The 24,493-nt window shown below is 37.2% G+C and overlaps 3 protein-coding genes across 4 annotated transcripts; all 3 read left to right on the top strand.

Moving 5' to 3' along the window:
* The first annotated feature begins 66 nt into the window (after window positions 1-66).
* LOC125225123 (potential E3 ubiquitin-protein ligase ariadne-2) lies at window positions 67-6,212 on the top strand. The gene is made up of 9 exons (XM_048128691.1): window positions 67-140; window positions 233-541; window positions 652-898; window positions 2,034-2,209; window positions 2,729-2,914; window positions 3,510-3,695; window positions 4,173-4,289; window positions 5,105-5,257; window positions 5,877-6,212. The coding sequence occupies exons 2-9, from the start codon at window positions 320-322 to the stop codon at window positions 6,045-6,047; spliced, it is 1,458 nt and encodes a 485-aa protein (XP_047984648.1). The 5' UTR covers window positions 67-140; window positions 233-319; the 3' UTR covers window positions 6,048-6,212.
* An 8,767-nt stretch (window positions 6,213-14,979) lies between these two features.
* On the top strand, window positions 14,980-17,770 carry LOC125225215 (DNA-directed RNA polymerase II subunit RPB1-like). Its single transcript, XM_048128819.1, has 5 exons — window positions 14,980-14,996; window positions 15,143-15,412; window positions 15,500-15,806; window positions 16,154-16,417; window positions 17,742-17,770. Exons 2-5 carry the CDS (start codon window positions 15,149-15,151, stop codon window positions 17,768-17,770), a joined length of 864 nt encoding a protein of 287 aa, XP_047984776.1. The 5' UTR covers window positions 14,980-14,996; window positions 15,143-15,148.
* Window positions 17,177-21,464, top strand: LOC125225109 (DNA-directed RNA polymerase II subunit RPB1-like). 2 transcript variants are annotated; one of them, XM_048128664.1, is made up of 3 exons: window positions 17,177-17,304; window positions 17,742-21,156; window positions 21,350-21,464. In XM_048128664.1, the coding sequence occupies exon 2, from the start codon at window positions 17,824-17,826 to the stop codon at window positions 21,148-21,150; it is 3,327 nt and encodes a 1,108-aa protein (XP_047984621.1). In that variant the 5' UTR covers window positions 17,177-17,304; window positions 17,742-17,823; the 3' UTR covers window positions 21,151-21,156; window positions 21,350-21,464. The 2 variants fall into 2 exon arrangements, with proteins under 2 accessions (XP_047984621.1, XP_047984620.1); XM_048128663.1 differs by lacking the exon at window positions 17,177-17,304 and having other exon boundaries at window positions 17,700-21,156.
* The last annotated feature ends 3,029 nt before the right edge of the window (window positions 21,465-24,493 follow it).

The following is a 24,493-nucleotide window of genomic DNA, read 5'->3' as shown; positions in this document are numbered from 1 at the left end:
TTGTGTAACGAAAATAATACAACGAATAATGATTTACTTTTATTCTTGGTAGATAATTTAATTTCGTCATGGAAACACTGCTCAAGTTTTTAGTAGAAAACAATAGTAAATACACGATAGATTTTTCCTGAAATAAACAAGTAAGGCCAACTTAAATGTCGCATTCTAGTGACTTACCCTTACGTATTTTGGTGTGTAGGATTTAATTTATTCAAAATGTTAAAATTTTCAGTGTATCACAATATGTTTATATCGTCTTGATATCCACCCAACCTATATTCCATCCGTTTCGATCCCATCCTTTCTACATTTCTTCAAAATGTCTGCGGAATCTGATATGGAATACTCGGATAACGATGGGGACGATTACGATTACTACGGAGGACAAGACGATTGTGATATGGAAGCTGTGGACCGTAGTAAGGCTGATCCCGAATATTTTTTATACTCCTGTCACAAGGTAGAAGAAGTAGAAAAATTGTTAAACGAATCGATTGAATTGCTCAGTAACAGCCTCCAAATAACACCTTCCCTCGCAAAGGTTTGTATCATTGTCTTCAATGAACTGCATCTTCAAATTTACACAATTTAATAAACAACAGTAGATTTTTTTTTCATAGTCAAGTTAAAGTATATGTGATTGTTTTTCAGGTTATGTTACATGCATATGAATGGAATGCTCAAGAGATTATAGCTAAGTATAAAAACAATGCTAATGAAGTGCTAGTGTATAGCCGGGTGAAGCCCCGAATCCCTTCTGCCCAAGCAGGCTCCAGCAGGATGTCCTGTGCAGTCTGTGCCAACACTCCAGCTTTGACCAAGTATAGTGGTCTTGCTTGCGGACATTACTTCTGCAATGAATGCTGGGCTATGCACTTTGAAGTACAAATTATGCAAGGTAAGTTTATATTTTTTAAACCCAATATCTTTGTTATCTGTGAAAAACAACTTTATTGTATTTATTGTACTAAATGATAAAGAGATATTATATGAATCATTCAAACTGATAAGTGAAATGTGTTAGCAGCATTTAGATGGGGAGACCCCCCACCTTGAGTAAACTGTACTTGTTTCGAAATCACAGGGGGTTTTTTGATCTATAAATGGAATACACAAGATAGTAATTTATGTATGAATTTATCTTGTGAAATATGCTTGACATATATTAATATAGCATTAATGCATGTTGCAGTATCCCTTCACCTGGAATTAATAGTTGTTTATTTACTGAAATTTTTACTTTCTGACAATATTAAATTATTAGAAAAAAATCCAATTATGAAATATTGATAACTATAGTATCTGCAGTCTTCATTTAACTAATACTCCTGTAAAGTGCTTTTTAATAATCAGAGGTCGGCGGGGGTGAGCTTTTTTCCTACTAATTTGACATGTCTGACATCATATTAGTATGAAAATAGCTTTTTATCATAATACAATTTGTTTACATAAAACCAAAATTTTTGATAACATAAAATCATGCTTCCACCAGCTGCTATTCTATATATTTATTATTATTATTTGGAGCCTGTCGTGTCCCACTGCTGGGCAAAGGCCTCCCCCCAATTTTTCCACTTCTCTCTATTCAAATAAATTCTATAAAATAATATAAATAAATTAAATAAAAGCCTTTTATTTCTAGTAAGACAGTAAAATAATACAGAAATTAGAAAAAATATTTACCTTAACTATTATAGATATTGTCACACTAGAACCCTTTATGAGGTAAAGGCCTTTTCCAGTTGCATCCATTTGTTGAGGTCTTGAGCCACCCAGGTCCAGTTGAATGCTGCTGCTATTCTATAAGGGTCTCTATTGATTCCCGTAAAGACTTAAGTCATAATGTATTGTTTGTCCATATTTCTGTTAGCCATAATTTGGTTTTTCCATAACTTTTCAGTGAAAACCCTGAAAAGTTAACCATAGAATTATGACTGGCCCAGGACTGTGAAGTGCAAACATTACATTATGACTTTCGATCATTATGTCAAACAAAGGGATCCGATTTTATAAGTAATGTAATCCTTTTTTAGGTGTGTCAAACACTATCCAGTGTATGGCCCAGGACTGTGAAGTGAGAGCTCCAGAGGATTTTGTGTTGTCACATGTGGCTAAACCGGCCCTACGAGAACGCTACCAGCAGTTTATGTTCAAAGATCATGTTAAATCACATCCACAGCTTCGATTTTGCCCAGGACCGAATTGCCAGGTACAAAAATCATACACAATAACTACTATTCAATATGACATAGTTACCTAGATACTTTTGTTTGAGAACACATTCTCAATCTTTTAGCATATTTGCATTATTAGAAAATATTTATTTATTCCTTTTGTTGTATGTAGCTCATATAAGATTACATCTCTTTGCCTATATCATTCACAATGACTCATAGATTTTGCAGACCTAAATGTCATGACAATCCAAAGCAAAGTATGCACCTTTGTGAATGAATAATCTGATACCCTTTTAATTGCTTTACTTTTTGTGTCACTCATTTGATTACGTTCCTCTGCTCCCCCTGTTGTATGTTGTTTTGCAATAGTGCAAGTTTTTCAAGGTTTCATTAATCAGATTGAATTAAGGAGTGGTATTTAAAAACAGACAGACAGACCGACAGTTTCACCATAAGGGTAAAAAATAGATTGAGTGATTTAAGAAAAAGTAAGCCAGGTGTGTTGCTAGCATCTAGATAAAATCTAACTATGTTTAATGTTGTGTTTGTAGTGGATATTCCAAGCATGGGTGCGGACGGGCGCGCGCCGAGTGGAGTGCTCGGGCTGCGAGCTGCTAACTTGCTTCACGTGCGGCGCGCCGCACCACGCGCCCACGGACTGCGCTACCATCCGCCGCTGGCTCACCAAGTGCGCTGACGACTCTGAAACGGCCAACTACATCAGTGCGCACACTAAGGTACAACAAGATCCAAAATAACTATCATAACTACATACTACCTCTGTCTTATGTCTTATACTACATTTACTTGATGTACAACAAGTAGTTAAGTAATACTGCTGTGTCACTTTGTACGAGGTTGATAGTTTAAAATATTAGGAGATCTTATTAACAACCTTGGGTGTTGCTCTGGTGTGCGAGCCTCCTGCTCGTGCGTGCGTGATGAGCTCAAATTGATACTTTGCATAATATGACACAGATGTCATCATTAGACTTGTATACTAAAGAAAAAGTGACCTAGTTAGTTTGTTCATACATACATACATACATAAAATCACGCCTGTATCCCATAAAGGGGTAGGCAGAGCACATGAAACTGCTTAAGTTACAGTGCCACTCTTGGCAAATAAGGGGTTAAAAAAAAAAAAACGTTAGTTTGTTCATTATATTACAATGTTGTTATCTTTCAACCCCTTAATTGCTAAGAGTTGCGCTAAAACTGGAGCAGCTTCATGTGTTCTGCGTACCCTTTCTGAGGCTACAGGCATGTGTTTATGTATGTATGTGTACATTATTATCAACCATTGCTAAACTGTTATCTCACTTGTTCCAGGATTGCCCTAAATGCCAAATATGTATAGAGAAGAACGGAGGCTGCAACCACATGCAGTGCGGAGCGTGCAGACACGACTTTTGTTGGGTGTGCCTCGGTGACTGGAAGACCCACGGTTCTGAATATTATGAGTGCAGTCGCTATAAAGAAGACCCTAATTTGACTAATGACAATCAACATGCACAGGTAAAAATATGAACCTTTCAACACAAGACAAACACATGTGAAGTTACTGTGAAGCTTGAATAAATGTAGAACTAGAAACAAGAAGTATAATGTAGTATTAACCCTTAATTGGGCATGAGAATTGAGAATGTCAAAATTTAATTAATTTTGAAATCTGTCAAAGATAAAGTTCAAAGTAGGTTGGAAAATATACTCCTTGTGCCCAATTAACTGGAAATCCAGAAAAGCAAATGTTTATATTGATAATTAAATTATGAGAGTCAGATTGCTCATTTTATGTAAAACTAAAATAAAACAACATGAATGTTATTTATTAGTCACGTCTGATATAAAAGAAATTATAATATTCAACGCGAGTTTATGTCAGCTAGTCAAATAACTAATTAAATAAAAAATATATATTTTTACAACATCACTTTTTATACCAACAGATTTTATATAGGTATAAGTAGAATTAAGTTTTTTGTCATATTTCAGGCACGCGAGGCTCTCAAAAAATATTTGCATTATTATGAAAGGTGGGAAAATCACGCAAGATCTCTGAAACTGGAGGAGCAGACTTTGGCAAGTCTCAAAAGCCGTATTAATCAAAAGGTAACAATAAGAAAACCAATAACACTTGAAATTTAAAAGCTAAATGATTATGAGGATACACACTGACACTTTGACAAGTTACGAGTAGGTGACTGCCATTATCGCCTACTGTCACATACATTTTACTGAAGATTTTACCTGGTTAGCTGGTCCATATTGGGCATGGGCATTTGGGCAAGCAGCATCGCTGAGCAATTTCGCGTACGGAAAACAATGTAGACTTGCCTCGCAGGCAGCCCGCGCATTTTGCTCGGTTGAGTAGCCTGCCTCATCTAAACGCAAACGCTCGATATAGACCAAAGACCCAGCTATTAGCAAACTCTATACCTACAACGGTGGCAGTGGCGGCACCTGTCGTAACGTTATATGTAGTGTCCCACCTCATTTAGCACCTTTTGAGTTAACTTTTTTATCTGAGGCAATTAATTCGGTACAAGTTTAAGCGCCATCTATGTGTGAGTTATCAAACTCGTAATCTGGTAATCACAATAATTGTGGAGACCATATAAACGCTACATGTACTTGGAAATCTTCTAATTCAGTGTGTAACATCACAGAATATATAATAGTACAAGTACAGAAGGCTCACTCCTTTGATGTTCACAAAACGCCGCCATTCTAAATTCTTACCTACATTAACAAACGGACCGCACGCGTGCAGACGACATTGAATTCTATTGCGCCGCGCGAAGGTCGTCGCCACTGAATGGGCCGCGAACTCGCGGCCGCCGGCATGTACTTGTAGCGCGGCGAAAGGATCGCGGAGTGAGCCGCCCCTGGTAACATTTAGTACACAAATATTTTAATTAATTTAGGTGATGGCCGGGGAGGGTACTTGGATTGACTGGCAATACTTGTGGGACTCTGCAAGACTACTGAAACGCTGCAGATATACCTTGCAGTACACATACCCCTATGCTTATTATATGGAAGTTGGACCTCGGAAAGAACTGTTTGAGTACCAGCAGGTAAGCCAAAGTTTATTGCTGTCAACCTGCGTATTATCTATTATAAGTATGTCAGTATATCGTCGCCTAGCGTCCATAGTACGAGCTTTGTTTAGTTTGGGGCTAGGTTGATCTGTGTAAGACTTCCCCTAATACGCCCTAGCAGGCAACTGTTGATACTTCTTGTATAAAAACAACACCCATGCATGTACTCAGTTATACAATAAAATTCTATTCTATTCTAATAATCCCAATATTTATTTACAAGAGTTCTAAGCGTTTTGGCCCAATGGGTACTACTTCCCCACGACCACAGTATAATAAAGAGTACTGTCGTACAGTATGGCCACTTCCGCTCCCCGATGTGCCGCGCATCCCCTCTCGGTTACCTCAAAGTTACCGCCTGTCACGAACAGTCGACTTGTCATATTTCACTCATACAAGCATAGTACGCGTTCACCTACACGAGCTTAGACTGTGCATGTGCTAGGAACGCGACTCTCATATATTTGATCGCCAGTCTGAGGTGTGCCACGCGACTTTCAGATTTCTTTGTTAAATCATATCAAAAAATAATAACAGTCCCGCAACATCTGTTTACGTGTTGACTTGACGATGATGATTTGATTTTGTCTTACAGGCCCAGCTAGAAGCAGAGATTGAAAACTTATCATGGAAGGTAGAACGGGCAGAGACGACCGATCGCGGCGATTTAGAGAATCAAATGGACATAGCAGAGAAAAGACGCACTACATTACTCAAAGATTTCCTAGAATTTAATACAAATAGTGCTTCCAGTAGTAAAGCATAACTAAATCTCAAGTATGAAAATACGCATTTTTTAACAGTTAGTAGTTAACTATGTAACATCACCTTTGTATATGAATTATGAGAGCTAGATTTTTTTGTTCTGCCAAAGTATATTTATAACAAGAATTTGCAATAATATTTAAGTAATAATAAAAAATGGCAACATTTGTGTTTGTTTTATTAAATATTTTTAACCCTAATAAAACATTTTTTTCCACTTTTTATTTTTGCACTTTGTTGGCGTGATTTATACATATTGGTACCAAATTTCAGCTTTCTAGTGCTTACGGTTACTGAGATTATCCGCGGACGGACGGACGGACGGACAGACAGACATGGCGAAACTATAAGGGTTCCTTAGTTGACTATGGAACCCTAAAAAGACTACATTTTCAATATTTTTTATTAGGCTCGTCGATGATGCCGCCAATTTCAAGGTTTAGGAAGGCATGCGCTTTATAAAGATAACTGACCGGAGCCCTATACTTTCAAATTTGCCTTCTTTTTTTAGTGACAAGATTTGCTTGACCGTCTATATTTTTTTATTCAATGGATTTGGGAACTATAAAAGGTTTTATCTGTCTCCAGTTCTGTAAGTGCGTAATCTAATCATCGTCTCTAGCGCGACGTAGCTAGGAGTTATTCCGTGTTAATAGGTTACGGTGGCCGCATATCATTACGAAGGCCATTATAATAGTATTTTATACGATCGTGATATAATACAAAGCTTTTCAGTCGAGTACCATGTTTAGACCACGAAGCTTTGCTGAGTGGCCTAATAGTAAGGTAGGAGATTGAAAAGCTTAATTATATCACAATTGTATACAATACTTTTTCTACGAGTCATCATCTTCATCAATGGACGGAAGTAATATTTTTATATTAGATATTATCATCATTCATGCAAGTTAAAATTAATGTTAATAGCGTCGTTCACCGTTGTATCAACATCGAATTACCTAGCAACAGTAGCAACCAATTGTTTGTAATAACCGTCTCTGATTGGCCGATAAGGGCCCCCACAGACGGGAGACAAAACTGTTTTGTCTCCGTGTGCGCACACGAGGCGACGCAACTTTTCATACAAATACGAAAGTTGCCGAGCAACTTTGTCGCCCCGAGCGACGGAGACAAAACAGTTTTGTCGCCCGTGTGCGCGGAGTCTAAGGCCCCCCACAGACGGGAGACAAAACTGTTTTGTCTCCGTCGTATTTGTATGAAAAGTTGCGTCGCCTCGTGTGCGCACCTTCATACTAGCCCATAGACCGAGCGACGGAGACAAAACAGTTTTGTCGCCCGTGTGCGCGGAGCCTAACGCGACTAATAAAAAAAAATGTGTTTCAGATGCCGACAAATTTGCCAGGTATCGCAAATTAGTATAGAAATTGTATGAAGTTCTATTTTTGAAATTATTACAATTAACTATAAGCCTCCCCACAGACGAGTCTTAATTTTCATAATCTTAAAAAAAAATTGTATGCAAACTGACACTGACAGATCTGTCAGTGTCAGTTTGAACTGTCAATTTGCATACAAGTTTTTTTTAAGATTATGAAAATTAAGACTCGTCTGTTGCCGGCCTTAGGCTTGCCTCAGACAGTCTTAAAAATTCATAATCTTAAAAAAAATTTGTATGCAAATTGACACTGACAGATCTGTCAGTGTCAGTTTGAACTGTCAGATTGCATACAATTTTTTTTTAAGATTATGAATTTTTAAGACTGTCTGTGGCAAGCCTTATAGTTGAGTCGGAACTGCCATAAGAGTATCCAACACTGAAAAGTTAGCACTTAGGCTTCCCACAGACAGTCTTAAAAATTCATAATCTTAAAAAAAACTTGTATGCAATCTGACAGTTCAAACTGACACTGACAAGACACTGACAGATCTGTCAGTGTCAATTTGCATACAGTTTTTTTTTAAGATTATGAATTTTTAAGACTGTCTGTGGGAAGCCTTATAGTTTAGTCTGTGGTGTCCTAATTGACAGATTAGGCTCCGCGCACACGGGCGACAAAACTGTTTTGTCTCCGTCGCTCGGTCTATGGGCTAGTATGAAGGTGTGCACACGAGGCGACGCAACTTTTCATACAAATACGACGGAGACAAAACAGTTTTGTCTCCCGTCTGTGGGGGGCCTTACTGTCGACGAGTAGAAAAAAGAGATTATTATATAGTATCTTCTTAGTAGTTTGTGTTATTATACTCGATAAACATTAATTTTCGATTGCGTTATGTCACATTCATGTAAATTATAGGTAAGGTGCATTAGGGTCATTCCGAATGACAGAAATGCTCTGGTAATTCCGAAAGGGGAATCTTGATATGATGGACATAATGGTGATTTTATTGCGACTTTCGGAATTAGATGACTTTCAGAATTACCCGAATGCACCTTACCAAATTTTAAACATTAAATAAATGTCATATACAAAGAAAAAGTGACCAAAGCCTCCAGTGCTCCGAGCTGGAATCGAACCAGCGTACTCCGCTTACCGGGCGAATGCCAGAACCACTCGGCTATCGGTCCACGAAAGCAAGGGTCGAAATTTCTAAGTATATGACATTTCCGAAGGCTCGTGGCGCCCTCTGGCCATCCCTGAGGTAGAACAGTATGGTTCGACCTCCTAGCCGAATCAACTCAGGTGATTACAAGCTAGCGAAGAGAGATGGCGCTGCCATTAGGTTCCCCTTGTTTTGGCATAATTTTACAATCGAGAATTCTTTTTGGCATAATCTATATTGGCATAATTCACCTTTCGCATAATCTGTTATGGCATAGTATAGTTACGCATAATTTGTCTAGGCATATTTTTGTTTGTCCGAATATATTTCATGCATAAAGGTTATTCGCCGAATGGTTTTTATGCATAAATTATTTCTGCATAACATGGTTTAGTGGAAATTTACTACGCAGAATTTTTATCATAAATACTACTATATTAATGTTGCAGTTCTAACCTAACCTAACCGAAATTCTTGACAAAATGTTTTATTTGTTGAGGTCGCAATTCTAACCTAACCAAACCGACTCTCTTAACAGCATTTATTATGGGTGGATATTCTGGTGGATATTTTAAGAAATATGCCAAATACAATTATGCGAATTAATTTTATTCATAAAAACAATCGGCGTAAACAGAATTATGCGAACTTATTTTCGGACAATGTGTTATTCGTATTATTTTCGATTATGACAAATAAGTTTTCTGCCAAATTAACATTCGGCGAAAATCGATTATGCGAAGTCTGTTATGCGAAAATCGTTTCGGACAATTAAAGTTATGCCAAATAGAGGGAACCCCTGCCATTAACACTCTAAGAACAAATTAAATTACTTTCATAGAAAATATTTTAACTTGTTATTTTAAGTAGTAACACTACTATTATGTTCTAAACATTAAATACCAAATTTTTATAAGGCACAGCGGGGCAAATCTCGACTGGGAGACAATTGTACTAATCCATTTTTTTCATTATTACTATGATGTTGAGTTCTACATGTATCCACTGAACACGCCTACCATATATAACCGGTAGATACTCTATTTTGCTCTATTTTCTAATTCAGTGACTTTTTTTTTATAAATAGACTTAAGCTAGGAACATACTACGCGGACGTCCGTCGTAAAACGACCGCGACCGCGACCTATCAGTGTGCACGGAACAAAACATCCAGAGAGCCATATTTCGTTCGGACGTCCGTGCGCTCAAGGCCACGTCCGCGTCCGTCGACCGATAGTTTGCACGGTTATGTGTATTTCCATTGTCCAGATTCCCGTCCGCGGTCGATTTACGACGGACGTCCGCGTAGTGTGTTCCTAGCTTTACTCTTGACCACAGACTAGCCAAAGGCAAAGACGATATAAAACGATACATTAAAGAATACTTTTTAATCCACTGAACATAAAAAACTTTAAAATAAAATTAACTAAATACATTTTGAAATTAAATTTAATACTTTTGTTTATAGTCATACTTGTTGTGGAGAATTTTTGGCCAAAAGCTGCACTTTTGGATGGAAGCAAGCCGCTTTGCATGGTGATAGTAGACATCATAGTAAACGATTTTTTCCGAGGATATCGAAATTTCATCCCTTAGGAAGCCGAGCGTAGCGAGGTGTTTTATGAAAATTAAAAAAATTCTATATTTTTATTGTATCGTCCGATTTTGACAAAACGTATCTCAAATAAAAGGTATTGCTATTGAGTTGTGTAGTTTAAAAAAAAATACAAAGAAAAAAAATTTGAAAGAAACGTGAGAAAAAAATAAAAAAAGTAAATTTACGACTCGCACTGAATAACTTCAAAGAATGACAGACAAAATGTAAAATGTCGATATACGAGTTTTTTTTAATCGAAGACAGATAAATTTTTAGTTGAAAACTGAAGACCGCATCGAAATCAGATGAGCATTTTTTAAGATACAAGTTGCCAAAGTTGGGAAAGATCGCTTTATATGGCCACTTCGAAATTCCTTTGCCAGAAAGTCAGAAATAATATGTTTTTCTGACACAGAAAAATACATAGTAACAGTACACATCAAAATAAAATTAAAAATTCCGAGGATATTATAATTTCATCCCTGAGAACGACGAGCGTAGCGAGGTCGGTTACGAAAACCGAAAAAAAAATCTCATTTTTTTGTGCGTCGTCCGATTTTGACAAAACATGTTTCATTTGAAAGGTATTGCTTTATGTAACTTAAAAAAAAATATTGAAAAAAATTGGAAAAAAAATGTAAGATTTAAAAAAAAAACCTTAATTTTCGTATCACACTGAATAACCGCAAAAAACGGTAGACACGGTGTATAATTTCGATATATGATTTTTTAAAATTAAAGACAAATAAATGCATGATTATAAACTAAAAACCGAATCGAAATCGAATTAGTAGTTTTTAAGATGCAAGTTGTCAAAGTTGGCTTATTTTGTTTATATGGTCGCTTATAAATTCCTTAGCCAGAAAGTCAGAAACATTATATTTTTCTTACAGTTAAAAGTATGCATAGGTAACAGACATCATTATAAATATTTTTTTACAAGGATATAAAAATATCATTCCTTAGAAACCCTTAGAAAGACGATCCAATAAAAAAAAACTGCCTTTTTTTTGTTTTTCGTAACAGACATCGCTACGCTCGGCTTTCCAAGGGATGAATTTTTTTATATCCTCGTAAAAAATTGTTTATTATGATGTCTATTACCTATGCATACTTTTAACTGTAAGAAAAATATAATGTTTCTGACTTTCTGCCTAAGGAATTTATAAGCGACCATATAAACAAACTAAGCCAACTTTGACAACTTGCATCTTAAAAACTACTGATTCGATTTCGATTCGGTTTTTAGTTTATAATCATGCATTTATTTTCCTTTAATTTTAAAAAAATACATATCGAAATTATACACCGTGTCTACCGTTTTTGCGGTTATTCAGTGTGATACGAAAATTAAGGTTTTTTTTTTAAAAATCTTACATTTTTTTCCCAATTTTTTTCAAATATATTTTTTTAAGTTACATAAAGCAATACCTTTCAAATGAATCATGTTTTGTCAAAATCGGACGACGTACAAAAAAATGAGATTTTTTTTTCGGTTTTCGTAACCGACCTCTATACGCTCGTCGTTCTAAGGGATGAAATTATAATATCCTCGGAATTTTTAATTTTATTTTGATGTGTACTGTTACTATGTATTTTTCTGTGTCAGAAAAACATATTATTTCTGACTTTCTGTGCAAAGGAATTTCAAAGTGGCCATATAAAGCGATCTTTCCCAACTTTGGCAACTTATATCTTAAAAAATGCTCATCTGATTTCGATGCGGTCTTCAGTTTTCAACTAAAAATTTATCTGTCTTCGATTTAAAAAAACTCGTATATCGACATTGTACATTTTGTCTGTCATTCTTTGAAGTTATTCAGTGCGAGACGTAAATTTACTTTTTTTATTTTTTTCTTACTTTTCTTTCAAATATTTTTTCTTTGTATTTTTTTTTAAATTACACAAATCAATACCATTCATTTGAGATACGTTTTGTCAAAATCGGACGATACAATAAAAAGATAGAATTTTTTTAATTTTCATAAAACACCTCGCTACGCTCGGCTTCCTAAGGGATGAAATTTCGATATCCTCGGAAAAAATCGTTTACTATGATGTCTACTATCACCATGCAAAGCTGCTTGCTTCCATCCAAAAGTGCAGCTTTTTTTTCATAACTAGTATGACTATTAATATCCGGGAAACAATTTTTGAATGTGGGAAAATAATTAGGGTAAACTAAAAATCGTACATGGTAACATTTTTTAGGGTATAAATAGCCCTGACCCGAGCGTGGCGTGCCTCAGAGCCATTTAAAATGGCTACTACATGCGACTCCGTAGTGCCTGTGCGCCAAGTACGGAAAGTACAATTCGGTATTATTTCACCAGATGAAATAGTAAGTTACGTTTTTATGAATACAAATGGTGATTTTTATTTTAAATGATATCACGTGCAGAGATGAGCATAATCTTATATAAACGAATACCCGTATTGTTTTATAGTTTTTAAGTGCATTTTCCTCATAGCGGGGAAAGTTTTGCTCTACTTCCTTTTAAACTTACCTATTTCTCAGTTTAAAGTTGTTTAATGATTTTGTATTCATTATAAGAATAAGTAAATAACTCTCATTTGTAGAAATAATTATCTTTGCCCTGAGGCAAGAAATATTGCACAACATAATGCAATATTAAAAATATGTTTTTATATAACTTGAGCAGGTGCTTCATAGTGTGTCTAAACATCCAAAAATCGCAATTAGAATAAACTTAACTGAGTATGTAAAATAATTCAACATGTTATTATATTATAAGCCTAAAACCAATTAGGTACTTGTACTTATAACCGAATTTGAGGATAGGTACGAGACCTTTTCTTTAACTTTGCAGGCAGTAATATCGGATTATTATTTATTGTCCAATATCTACGAAACTATAATCTAGTATAATCAGGTCATGAAACAATATTCCTTCCTGTCGAAATATTATTTACACAAAATGTGTTTATCTAAATTAAACGATGAGGTAAGTACCTAAATGTTGGTAATTCAAGAAACCTGTGTAAAAATAGATCTTGACCATCCAGGAGGTTTAGGTATAAAACAATATTTTTTTCCAGTTATGAACGACGCCTTTAAAATATGTATAATATTAAAATAATTATTAAATTCAGTAACTTTGTACGTTTTTAAATGGCCTATTTATATATTGTGTAATAAATAAATATTTTGGTTTTTGATTTGTCTTATTTATTATGATTTTCCCTAAAATATCACATCACATAATTTCATAAAGGTAATTTTATTTGTAGGTATATTTTCTTATTTTTGTACGAATAGAACAGAATGACAAAAAATAGTTTGCATCCATTTTCAGTTAAGACGGTATAACGTTATATTATAATACCTATTGTTACATCAACTTTTTTCACAAGATTTAAATATAGGTATTGTGAACAAAACATAGTGTTATCCTTCCAGACTATGTGAATGGACACCAGTGATTTATAGTAAAGTCGCCGTCAATAGAATTTGTGAACAATGTAAACCTAGTCTAGTTGTACCTAGTCAAAATGTCTTTAATTTCCACATGCGCGGATCTAGGAGGCGGTCATGGGGGTCATGACCCCTCCTGGAGCCTAGGTTGGCCATACAAATAGACCACGTGACCCCCCTGGGGCCTGGGCCTTTACCACGGGGGGAAAATTATTTTCCACCTTCCCTCACTACGTTCAGGATTCGATAGCCGTCTTCGCCGTAAATATATAATTTTTTCCCCTCACTAGCTCGGAAACACGTGTTTTGTCCTTCAATACCAGCGGGTAAAAACGCATTTTATCCACTAGTGGGTAAAGTAATTTGACCTTGAATAAAGTCAAATTAACTGCTTTAAAATTGATAAAAGTAGGTGAATCTAGTAATAATAGTTATTTGTTATACAAGGGGGCAAAGTTGTATTTTAACGCCGAGTGTGGAATTGAAAAACGAGCAAGTGAAAGGATTCTATAGTTGAACCACGAGCGAAGCGAGTGATTCAAGAATAGAATCCTGAACTTGCGAGTTTTTTAACACACGAGAAGTAAAATACATTTGCACCCGAGTGTAACACAAAACTTTTCCCCTCACTATAGCGAGGAAACTACAACGCAAAAAATGCGTTTATCACTGCTTGCAGTAGTTCCACGGGTGGTAAGTCATCTTTATTACTAGATTCACCAACTTTTATCAATTTTAAAGCAGTTATTTTGACTTTATTCAAGGTCAAATTACTTTACCCACTAGTGGATAAAATGCGTTTTTACCCGCTGGTATTAAAGGACAAAACACGTGTTTCCGAGCTAGTGAGGGGAAAAGATGATTTACCACCTGTGGAACGACTGGAAGCAGTGATAAACGCATTTTTTGCGTTGTAGTTTCCTCGCTATAATGAGGGGAAAAGTTTTGTGTTACACTCGGGTGCAAATGTATTTTACTTCTCATGTGTTAAAAAACTCGCAAGTTCAGGATTCTATTCTCGAACCACTCGCTTCGCTCGTGGTTCAACTATAGAATCCTTTCACTTGCTCGTTTTTCAATTCCACACTCGGCGTTAAAATACAACTTTGCCCCCTTGTATAACAAATAACTATTGCACCCTTGTGACACAATCAACTATTTCACCATTTCAAACTTGTTGATTAGACTGTGTACCCAGTACTCACTAGTAAATTAAATGTGCGGAAACAAGACAATTTCCAGTCAAACATCACAACATCACTAATAGAAAATAATAAATAATAGGGTAGAACCGTATAATATATTGTATTAGCATTTTAGGTAATATCTATATAATACACAATGGACAATTAGGTAGATAGTTTTAATATCGAAAATAGCAACAGTAAACCCAAATGAGCGTGATAAGATATGTAAGTACCTTTCTAAAAAATCAGTTGCATACTCTTATCGAATTAATTCAAATTTATTGAGTGAAAGCATCGTTTCAGTAGATATTAGGGCAATGATAGCTGATTAAATTTCTTAAAATTACTTTTGTGATTGCTTATTTTTTCAGCGACGTATGTCAGTCACAGAAGGCGGTATACGTTTCTGTGAAACCACTGAAGGTGGCAAGCCCAAAATTGGTGGACTAATGGATCCAAGGCAGGGCGCGATTGACAGACATTCCAGGTGCCAAACATGTGCTGGAAATATAGCACAATGCCCTGGGCACTTTGGGCATATTGATCTCGTCAAACCAGTATATCACATTGGCTTCCTCACGAAAACCATTAAAATATTACGATGTGTTTGTTTCTATTGCTCGAAGCTACTTATAACTCCGGTAAGGTGAAATCTTTTAAACCAGAAATTTATAAAATGAAATGATAAATAAGTAGGCACTTTTTTTATTTCTTCTTATACATTTTAGTCGGACCCGAAAATTAAAGAAGCTGTAATGAAAACAAAAGGGCAACCTCGCAAGAGGTTGACTTTGGTATATGACTTGTGCAAGGGAAAGTATATTTGCGAGGGAGGTGAAACTATTGATATCGAGAAGGTAGAACAGGAATTTAAAAATGTGCCTGGTCATGGGGGTTGCGGCCATTACCAGCCAGCTATAAAACGGGTTGGCTTGGATATCATAGCGGAATGGAAACATGTCAATGAAGACACTCATGAAAAAAAGATCATCATAACTGCTGAAAGGGCATTGGAAATCTTTAAACATATAACAGGTGTGATTTCCGTTTTTTATGCCACTATATTAAATAAGAATATCAAGAACACGAATAGCTAGTTTCACTGATCGATATATTGAAAGAAGTAAATGATGTCTCAAGCTAGCTAGAAAAAATTGGTTTGCAAAATTACTAATTTCTGTCATAGGATATTGTATGAATGTAACTAAGTATACCTAATAACATTAAAGAGTCATAAATAGGTACAGTCAGCAAAGGTTTCTTTCATAATCCTGCATACAAAATTGTAAGCAGGTGGTCATTTAACAATTTAAGTATATGACTACTTTCTAGCTGTTACAGCATCAGTACCAGAATAGTAATTTTAATTAATTCTCATTTAGACGAGGAGACCTTCATTTTGGGTATGGATCCTAAACATGCAAGACCTGATTGGATGATAGTTACTGTATTACCCGTCCCACCGCTCTCAGTACGGCCAGCAGTGGTAATGTTTGGAAACTCCAAGAGCCAAGACGATTTGACGCACAAACTGGCAGATATAACAAAAGCAAATCGCGCATCGGGGGTTGAGTTGGCTCGGTTAAAGGCGGCAGTAGCGCCCGAGTCGGGGGCCTGGCTACACGCCTTGCCATCATCGCACTTGGGTACGTTGTTGGATAACGACTCCTTGAGGATTGGTGCTGCCTTAAGGCTCGGGTGTACTGTGTGTGAGCCTCATCCATGTGTCTGTGGTGTAACGGTGGAGGCAAATGGGCATCATGGGCTGAGTTGTGCGCGGTGTGCTGGTAGGTTTCCTCGACATCATGCGATTAATGATATCGTTCGCAGGGCGATGGTGTCGGCGAACCTGCCGTGCGTGTTGGAGCCCCAGGGCCTTAGTCGTACGGATGGAAAGAGGCCTGACGGTCTCACTCTCGTTCCGTGGGCTAAAGGTCGTAGTCTGTTGTGGGATGCTACGTGTGTGAGCACGTTTGCTCCATCACATCTGGCACAGACTACGCGTGCGGCGGGCGGGGCGGCGGAGTACGCGGCAAGGCAAAAGCATACCAAGTACTCGAACTTGAAGCCGGTGTACGATTTTGTCCCTGTTGCGGTTGAGTCGGCTGGTCCCTGGTGCGCCGAAGCCAAGGATTTTGTGAAGGCCCTGGGTAGACGCTTGCGGGATAGGGGTTGCGATCCTAGATCGGGTTCGTACCTGGTACAACGTATATCGTTGGCTATACAGCGCGGCAACGCGGCTGGTATTTTGGGGACGTTTGTTCCGGGTACTGACCGGGTTGGGATATAAGGTTTTTATTAAGGGTATTGTGTTTGCCTTTTTTTTTGTGTGCTTGAGTTTTGACGATGCGTGTTGCGGATAATGTATGTTATGGTAATGTTTTATTTTGACGAAACCTTAGGTGAAAAGCAAATAATGAACTGTTGAAAAGTCAACAATCTGGAGCAGCAGCCCATATTATAGCTAACAATGTAAAGATGTTGCAGTTTCATGTAGCTACTTTAGTGGACAATGATAAACCTTGGATGCAAAGTAAGTTTAGTATGAACATTAACTATCTACATGAATGAAATCACCGCAACTGACATTTACCTACCTTGGGATTTCCGGACGTTACAAGAACCGGAAGTACACAAGAGATTCGCCGACCGGTCTGGCCTAGTCGGTAGTGACTAATGACCCTGCCTGCTAAGCCGCGGTCCTGGGTTCGAAACCCGGTAAGGGCATTAATTTGTGTGATGAGCACAGATATTTGTTCCTGAGTTATGGATGTTTTCTATTTATATATTTAAGTTTGTATATCGTCGCCTAATAAGCACCCATAGTACAAGCTTTTGCTTAGTTTGGGGCTAGGTTGATTTGTGTAAGGTGTCCTCCGATATTTATTTTAATTATACTGAATTAGTATTTTGTAGTCAAGTCGGATTGTTATATTGTGGCCCCTTAAAATACGTGTATCTTTTTTACAGAGCTTTGCAGAAATCAGGAAAACCATTAAAAGCTATCAAGGCACGTCTGTCTGGAAAAGAAGGGAGGATAAGAGGAAATTTGATGGGAAAACGTGTTGATTTCTCAGCACGTACCGTAATTACGCCCGACCCTAACTTACGTATTGACCAAGTAGGAGTACCAAAGTCGATTGCACAGAATTTGACTTTCCCGGAGTTAGTAACACCATTCAACATTGATATAATGCAAGAATTAGTACGTCGTGGCTCTTCACAATACCCCGGGGCAAAGTACATAGTCCGTGACAATGGGGAGAGGATAGATTTGCGGTTCCACCCCAAGCCATCAGACTTACATTTACAGTTCGGATACAAAGTGGAACGCCATCTGAGAGATGATGATTTAGTTATCTTTAACCGTCAACCCACATTGCACAAAATGAGTATGATGGGGCACAGGGTAAAAGTATTGCCGTGGTCAACATTCCGTATGAATTTAAGTTGTACTTCTCCATATAATGCCGACTTTGACGGGGACGAAATGAACTTGCATGTGCCTCAATCAATGGAGACAAGAGCCGAAATAGAGAATATCCACATAACTCCTAGACAAATAATTACTCCACAATCTAACAAACCCGTCATGGGAATAGTACAAGATACACTAACAGCAGTCAGAAAGATGACCAAACGAGATGTGTTCTTAACAGAAGAACAGTTAATGAACCTTATTATGTTTTTACCTACTTGGGATGGTAAAATACCACAACCTTGCATCTTAAAACCACGACCGCTTTGGTCCGGTAAACAATTGTTTACATTGATAATTCCTGGAAAACTCAACATGATGGCTATGCATTCAGAGGAAGATGATGGTGCTAACAAATGGATTTCTCCTGGTGATAACAAAGTAGTAGTCGAAAATGGAGAGCTACTTATGGGAATATTATGCAAAAAGTCTTTGGGCGCTGCAGCTGGCTCCCTGCTTCATATTTGCAGGTTGGAACTTGGACACGAAATTGCTGGTAAATTTTACGGAAATATTCAAACAGTTATCAACAATTGGCTTCTGATTGAAGGCCACTCAATAGGTATTGAAGACGCAATTGCCGATTCTCAAACGTATAGAGAAATTCAACAAGCTATTGTTCGAGCTAAAGATGATGTTGCAGAGGTAACACAAAAAGCATATAATATGGAATTGGAATCTACACCTGGAAATACAATAAAACAATCTTTCGAAAATAAAGTTAACAGTATTTTAAATGACGCACGCGACAAAACTGGCAGAATGGCAATGAAATCACTGACTGAGTTCAACAACCTCAAAGCCATGGTCATATCGGGATCAAAAGGTTCAAGTCTCAATATTTCACAGGTTATTGCCTGTGTAGGACAACAAAATGTTGAAGGCAAACGTATCCCATTTGGTTTCCGAAAAAGAAGTTTACCACACTTCATCAAAGATGATTACGGCCCTGAGTCAAGAGGTTTCGTGGCAAATTCGTACCTTGCGGGTTTAACTCCCTCCGAATTTTATTTTCATGCTATGGCTGGCCGTGAAGGTCTTATTGATACTGCCGTCAAGACTGCTGATACAGGTTACATACAACGTCGACTTATAAAGGCTATGGAATCAATAATGGTACATTACGATGGGACTGTGCGTAACTCAGTTAATCAAGTAATTCAACTAAGATATGGCGAAGATGGTCTAACTGAAGAAATGGTTGAATCACAGAACTTACCGACCATCAAACTTTCAAACAAAGCCTTTCAGAACAACTTCAAGTTTGATATTTCCAACGAAGAATACTTGTCAAGCTTATTTAACGATAATGTTCGTAAAGAACTCATGGAATCTGGTTATGTTATTTCTGAAATTGAAAATGAATGGGAGCAACTTAATAAGGACCGACATGATTTGCGTCAAATATTTCGTAGTGGGGATTCTAAAGTAGTACTGCCGTGTAATTTGAAAAGAATGATTTGGAACGTTCAACGGACCTTCCACATAAACAAAAAAATGCCGACCGATCTGAGCCCCAGCAAAGTAATTCACGGAGTTAAGGATCTGTTGAAGAAATGCATTATAGTGGTTGGGGATGACAATATTTCGAAACAAGCGAATGAAAATGCCACAATGTTGTTTCAATGTTTAGTAAGGTCAACACTTTGTACAAAGCAAATGGTGGAAGAACATCGTTTGACAAGTGAAGCTTTTGATTGTTTGATTGGGGAAATTGAGACTCGTTTTCAACAGGCTTTAGTTGATCCTGGAGAGATGGTAGGGGCCCTTGCTGCACTATCTCTCGGTGAACCAGCTACACAGATGACATTAAATACTTTTCATTTTGCTGGAGTATCATCTAAAAACGTTACTCTTGGTGTGCCAAGGCTAAATGAACTGATAAATATTTCAAAGAAACCGAAGGCGCCTTCGCTAACAGTGTTCTTAGCTGGCAGTGCAGCAAGAGATGCTGATAAAGCTAAAGACGTACTTTGTAGATTGGAACACACTACACTTCGTAAAGTTACTGCGAACACTGCAATTTTCTACGATCCTGATCCTCTAAATACAGTTATTCCTGAAGATCAAGAATTCGTTACTGCTTACTACGAGATGCCAGACTTTGATATAACAAAAATATCGCCTTGGCTTTTACGTATTGAGTTGAATCGTAAGAGAATGACTGACAAGAAACTCACTATGGAACAGATCGCAGAAAAAATTAACACTGAATTTGGGGGTGATTTGATTTGCATTTTCAACGACGATAACGCTGAAAAGCTTGTGTTACGCATAAGAGTTATCAACACCGACATAAACAAATTTGATAATAATGAAGAAGAAAATAGAGATAAAATGGAAGACGATGTATTTCTAAGATATATTGAATCTAATATCTTATCTGATATGACCCTCAGAGGTATAGAATCTATTGATAAAGTGTACATGCACTTACCTCAAACAGATGCGAAGAAAAGAATTATTATAAATGAACGAGGTGAATTTAAGGCAATTTCGGAATGGTTGCTAGAAACTGATGGCACTTCATTACTTAAAGTTCTCTCGCAAGAAGGTGTGGATCCAATTTGGACATACAGCAACGATATTTGTGAAGTATTCCAAGTTCTGGGTATTGAAGCTGTGCGAAAATGTTTGGAAAAGGAAATAAAAGCGGTCTTGGACTTTTATGGTTTATACGTGAATTACCGGCATCTCTCATTGCTTTGCGATGTTATGACTGCTAAAGGCCATCTTATGGCTGTTACTCGCCATGGCATCAACAGGCAGGACACTGGAGCTCTCATGAAATGTTCCTTCGAAGAAACGGGTGATATATTGTTTGATGCTGCTGGTCATGCTGAAGTCGACCCTATGAAAGGCGTCTCGGAAAATATAATCATGGGTCAATTGCCAGAATAGGCACAGGTAGGCGTCATCCATATATTACGTCACAGAAAATATAATCATCCCTGGGTACAAAAAAGCGTTAGCCAAAATGAAATTTGGTGTGACGTAATATGGGGATGATCCCTAAGCGATTAATTGCAAACACATGTTATGATACTAGGAGACCAACTGACCACAATTTCGCAAAAAAAAAAAACTTTTTTTCTTTCAGGGTGCTTTGATTTGCTACTAGATGACATGAAGTGTAAACGAGCTAAACTTCTTGAATCGGGATTAGGGTTTGGAGTCCGGTCTACGTATTTGAGGGAAATAACGCCACATATTATATCAAGGACACCATGGTCTACTGAGTACACGCCAGACTATTGTACGTATCCTTTGTCTTTTTTGTATTTATTTAAATGCCTGTATAAAAAATTGTATGTGATTATCTTATGAGTATGACTAGATCACACAGTAACCCCTGGCTAAACAACCTATCACTGCAACATCACAATATTTTTTTACCCCTCAATTGCCTAGAGTGGCACTGAAACATGGGTAGTTTCATGCTCTGTAGACCCCGTTTGGTAATATAGGTACCTATTAGTTTATGTATATGTATGTACAAAATAACAAACATTTAATGATACTTATTCTTATTTACAGATGGAAGTGACATGACACCTGGGCGCCCGGGTTTCTCACCAAGTATCGAGTCGGCTTTTTCACCTGGTTACAGCCCGTGGAGCCCTGGAGACTTTGCGATGACATCTTCCGTGGAGACATCCCCTGTTTACTCCCCATTTACAGATCTTAATTCAGTTTCGTCACCCCGTCGGACATTGGAATCAGCATCACAAAAGCAGATTAATGTACTATATTCCATGACATTACCCAATTACTCTCCCGTCATGCCAGGTTGTTCACAAGCGTCACCTGAGTACCCAGTGACTTCACCTTTCTATTCTCTATCAGCACGTAGCTATTCACCATCTTCGCCTAGCTATTCTCCTACGAGCCCGGCTTATTCTATCACTTATCCCAACTACGCACCGACTTCACCTAATTACTTCCCATCAAGTCCTTCATATTCTCCAACAAGTCCCGCATACACGTCGGTCTCTCTTACCATTTCGTCTCCCAGTTATTCTCCAACTAGCCCGGAATATAGTCCCTTGTCTCTAAGTTATAGTCCAAGTATAACAAATTCACCTGCTTATTCTCCTACAAGCCCCAGTTACTCTCCTTTAAGTCCTGATTACTCTCCTTCAATCCCTATATACTCCCCAACAAGAGCCGGGGTTTCCCCAACAGGCCCTACTTACTCTCCTCTTAGTCCTACTTACGTTACAGCAAACAGTGTATATTCTCCAAATAGCCCTACTTACTCTCCTTCAATGCCTGTTCATTGTAAAACAAACCCTGCTTATTCTCCAACCAGCCCTGCCTATTCTCCTTTTAGTCCATCCTATTTTTTAACATCCGCCTCACCTGCATATTCTCCAACGTCTTCTTACTCGCCATCGACCATCGACACCTAATTATTCAACATTATCAATAGAATCTTTCGTCAACAATGTGTTTTACTGACACGAATCCTGCACATTCCCCCATTAGTCCAATGTATTCGCCTAGTAGTTCAGGAAGTTCTCTTTCATCTGATGAGTCAGAGAATTTAAGCTAAAACAGTATAGCTACTATAAAGGCACTTTTAAGTTTTCAAAATGTGATTAGTACGCTTTAGTTATACCGAAGAGGATAGAGTATTATAGAGAGTTACTGTCAAAGTAGTTTAGTTTAGTTTAGTTTAGTTTATTTATTTCATAATGGTAAATTACAGTATAAATTATTCTACGTTAACCTATATGAATTTACATTATGATCGTCAATTATAATAATTTGGCATGCAAAGATACAATAATATAACGTCAATAATACTCAAAAACATTAGAAATTATTAAATTAACAATTTGTAAATGTGGTTTTCAAAACCACCGTCATTAAAAACTAAATAAATAATATAGCACAAGTCAAATTAAAAGTCTAATAGTTAGGTATCTCATAATGATCGTCATATTAAAATGAAATTATGAGCAATTGGTAATAATAATAGTTCAAAATGTCAAGTAAATTATTACAATTTTAATTCCATATATTCATCTACCGAATATAATGGATTTTTCAATAAAAAGTTCCTCAGTTGAAGTTCAAATGCTTCGTCAGAGATTTCAGTTCTTAATTCGGCGGGTAGGCGTTCGTAATAGGTAGGGCCTATCACTCGTGGATTCTTGCATGAAAGTGCCATGCGACGCGGCACTGTTCGCAGTCTTCCCGTCGATCTTATCTGTTTGCCTATAACTTCGACACGTTTGAACGTAGACAAGTTTCTTCTTACGAACATCAAAACTTGAAACATGTATAGGGAAAAGTGCGTCATTATGGAATACTTTTTAAAGAGTTCTTTGCAGTGGCACCTTTGTTCAACCCCAGCCAGTAAACGGATGGCACGTTTTTGGAGAATCAATACTCTCTTGGCATCTGTTGAATTTCCCCAAATCAGTGTACCGTATGACATCAAGGAGTGAAAGTGTGAAAAATAGACGTTTTTAAGCGACTTCCTTGATATCAAAGGTTGTAGTTTTTTCAACGCAAATATAGAACTACTCAACCTATTACAAAGCTGATCGACATGGCACTTCCAATTCAGATTCGAGTCAAGTACAAAACCCAGAAACTTTACTTCGTTACATAACGGCATAATAGTAAAACGTGTAATAACAGTGCATAGACAGCCATCTCTCGACACCTGCTTAAAACTTTTGAACCTCAGTATTGACAATTTGGTCCATATTCTTAGCTTGATATGTGTTAAAATTTTAAAATGTCAAATATTAATATTAGCGCCATCTAGCCGAGCGTCCCCCAAAGGTGTATCGCCATCTAGGTCACCGTACCTTTTTCTGTAAGGTTTTGAGGTACGTTTTTTCTTAGACGTTATCTGTCTATAAGGAGTTACATATGTCTTTGGTTATACTACATATAATAGAAAACAAATTAGCATTCAAATTATACATATTTAGAACGTTTTAATTTGCAATGTATGTGTGTGTTGTTGGGTTTTGCGACTTGAGTGGTTAAATCGAATTTAGCATATTGAAGAGAATGCTAGCTTTAAATTATTTATATATATAGCACTAATTGTCTTAAGTTGTAAAGTCATGGGTAAGTTAGTGAACAAGGATAATGACAGAAGGCGAAACTTGAGGAAAACCAACTATTAGGTAGGTATTAGAAGAATGAGAACCAGTTGCATCAACCACATTTGACAGACACATCATCGTCACGCAGCAGAGGTCTATGGAACTTCCCATAC

The sequence above is a fragment of the Leguminivora glycinivorella genome, chromosome 4, assembly GCF_023078275.1.
Source record: "Leguminivora glycinivorella isolate SPB_JAAS2020 chromosome 4, LegGlyc_1.1, whole genome shotgun sequence".
In the NCBI taxonomy this organism is placed as follows: domain Eukaryota; kingdom Metazoa; phylum Arthropoda; class Insecta; order Lepidoptera; family Tortricidae; genus Leguminivora; species Leguminivora glycinivorella.
This window is presented reverse-complemented; position numbering and strand designations above follow the sequence as displayed.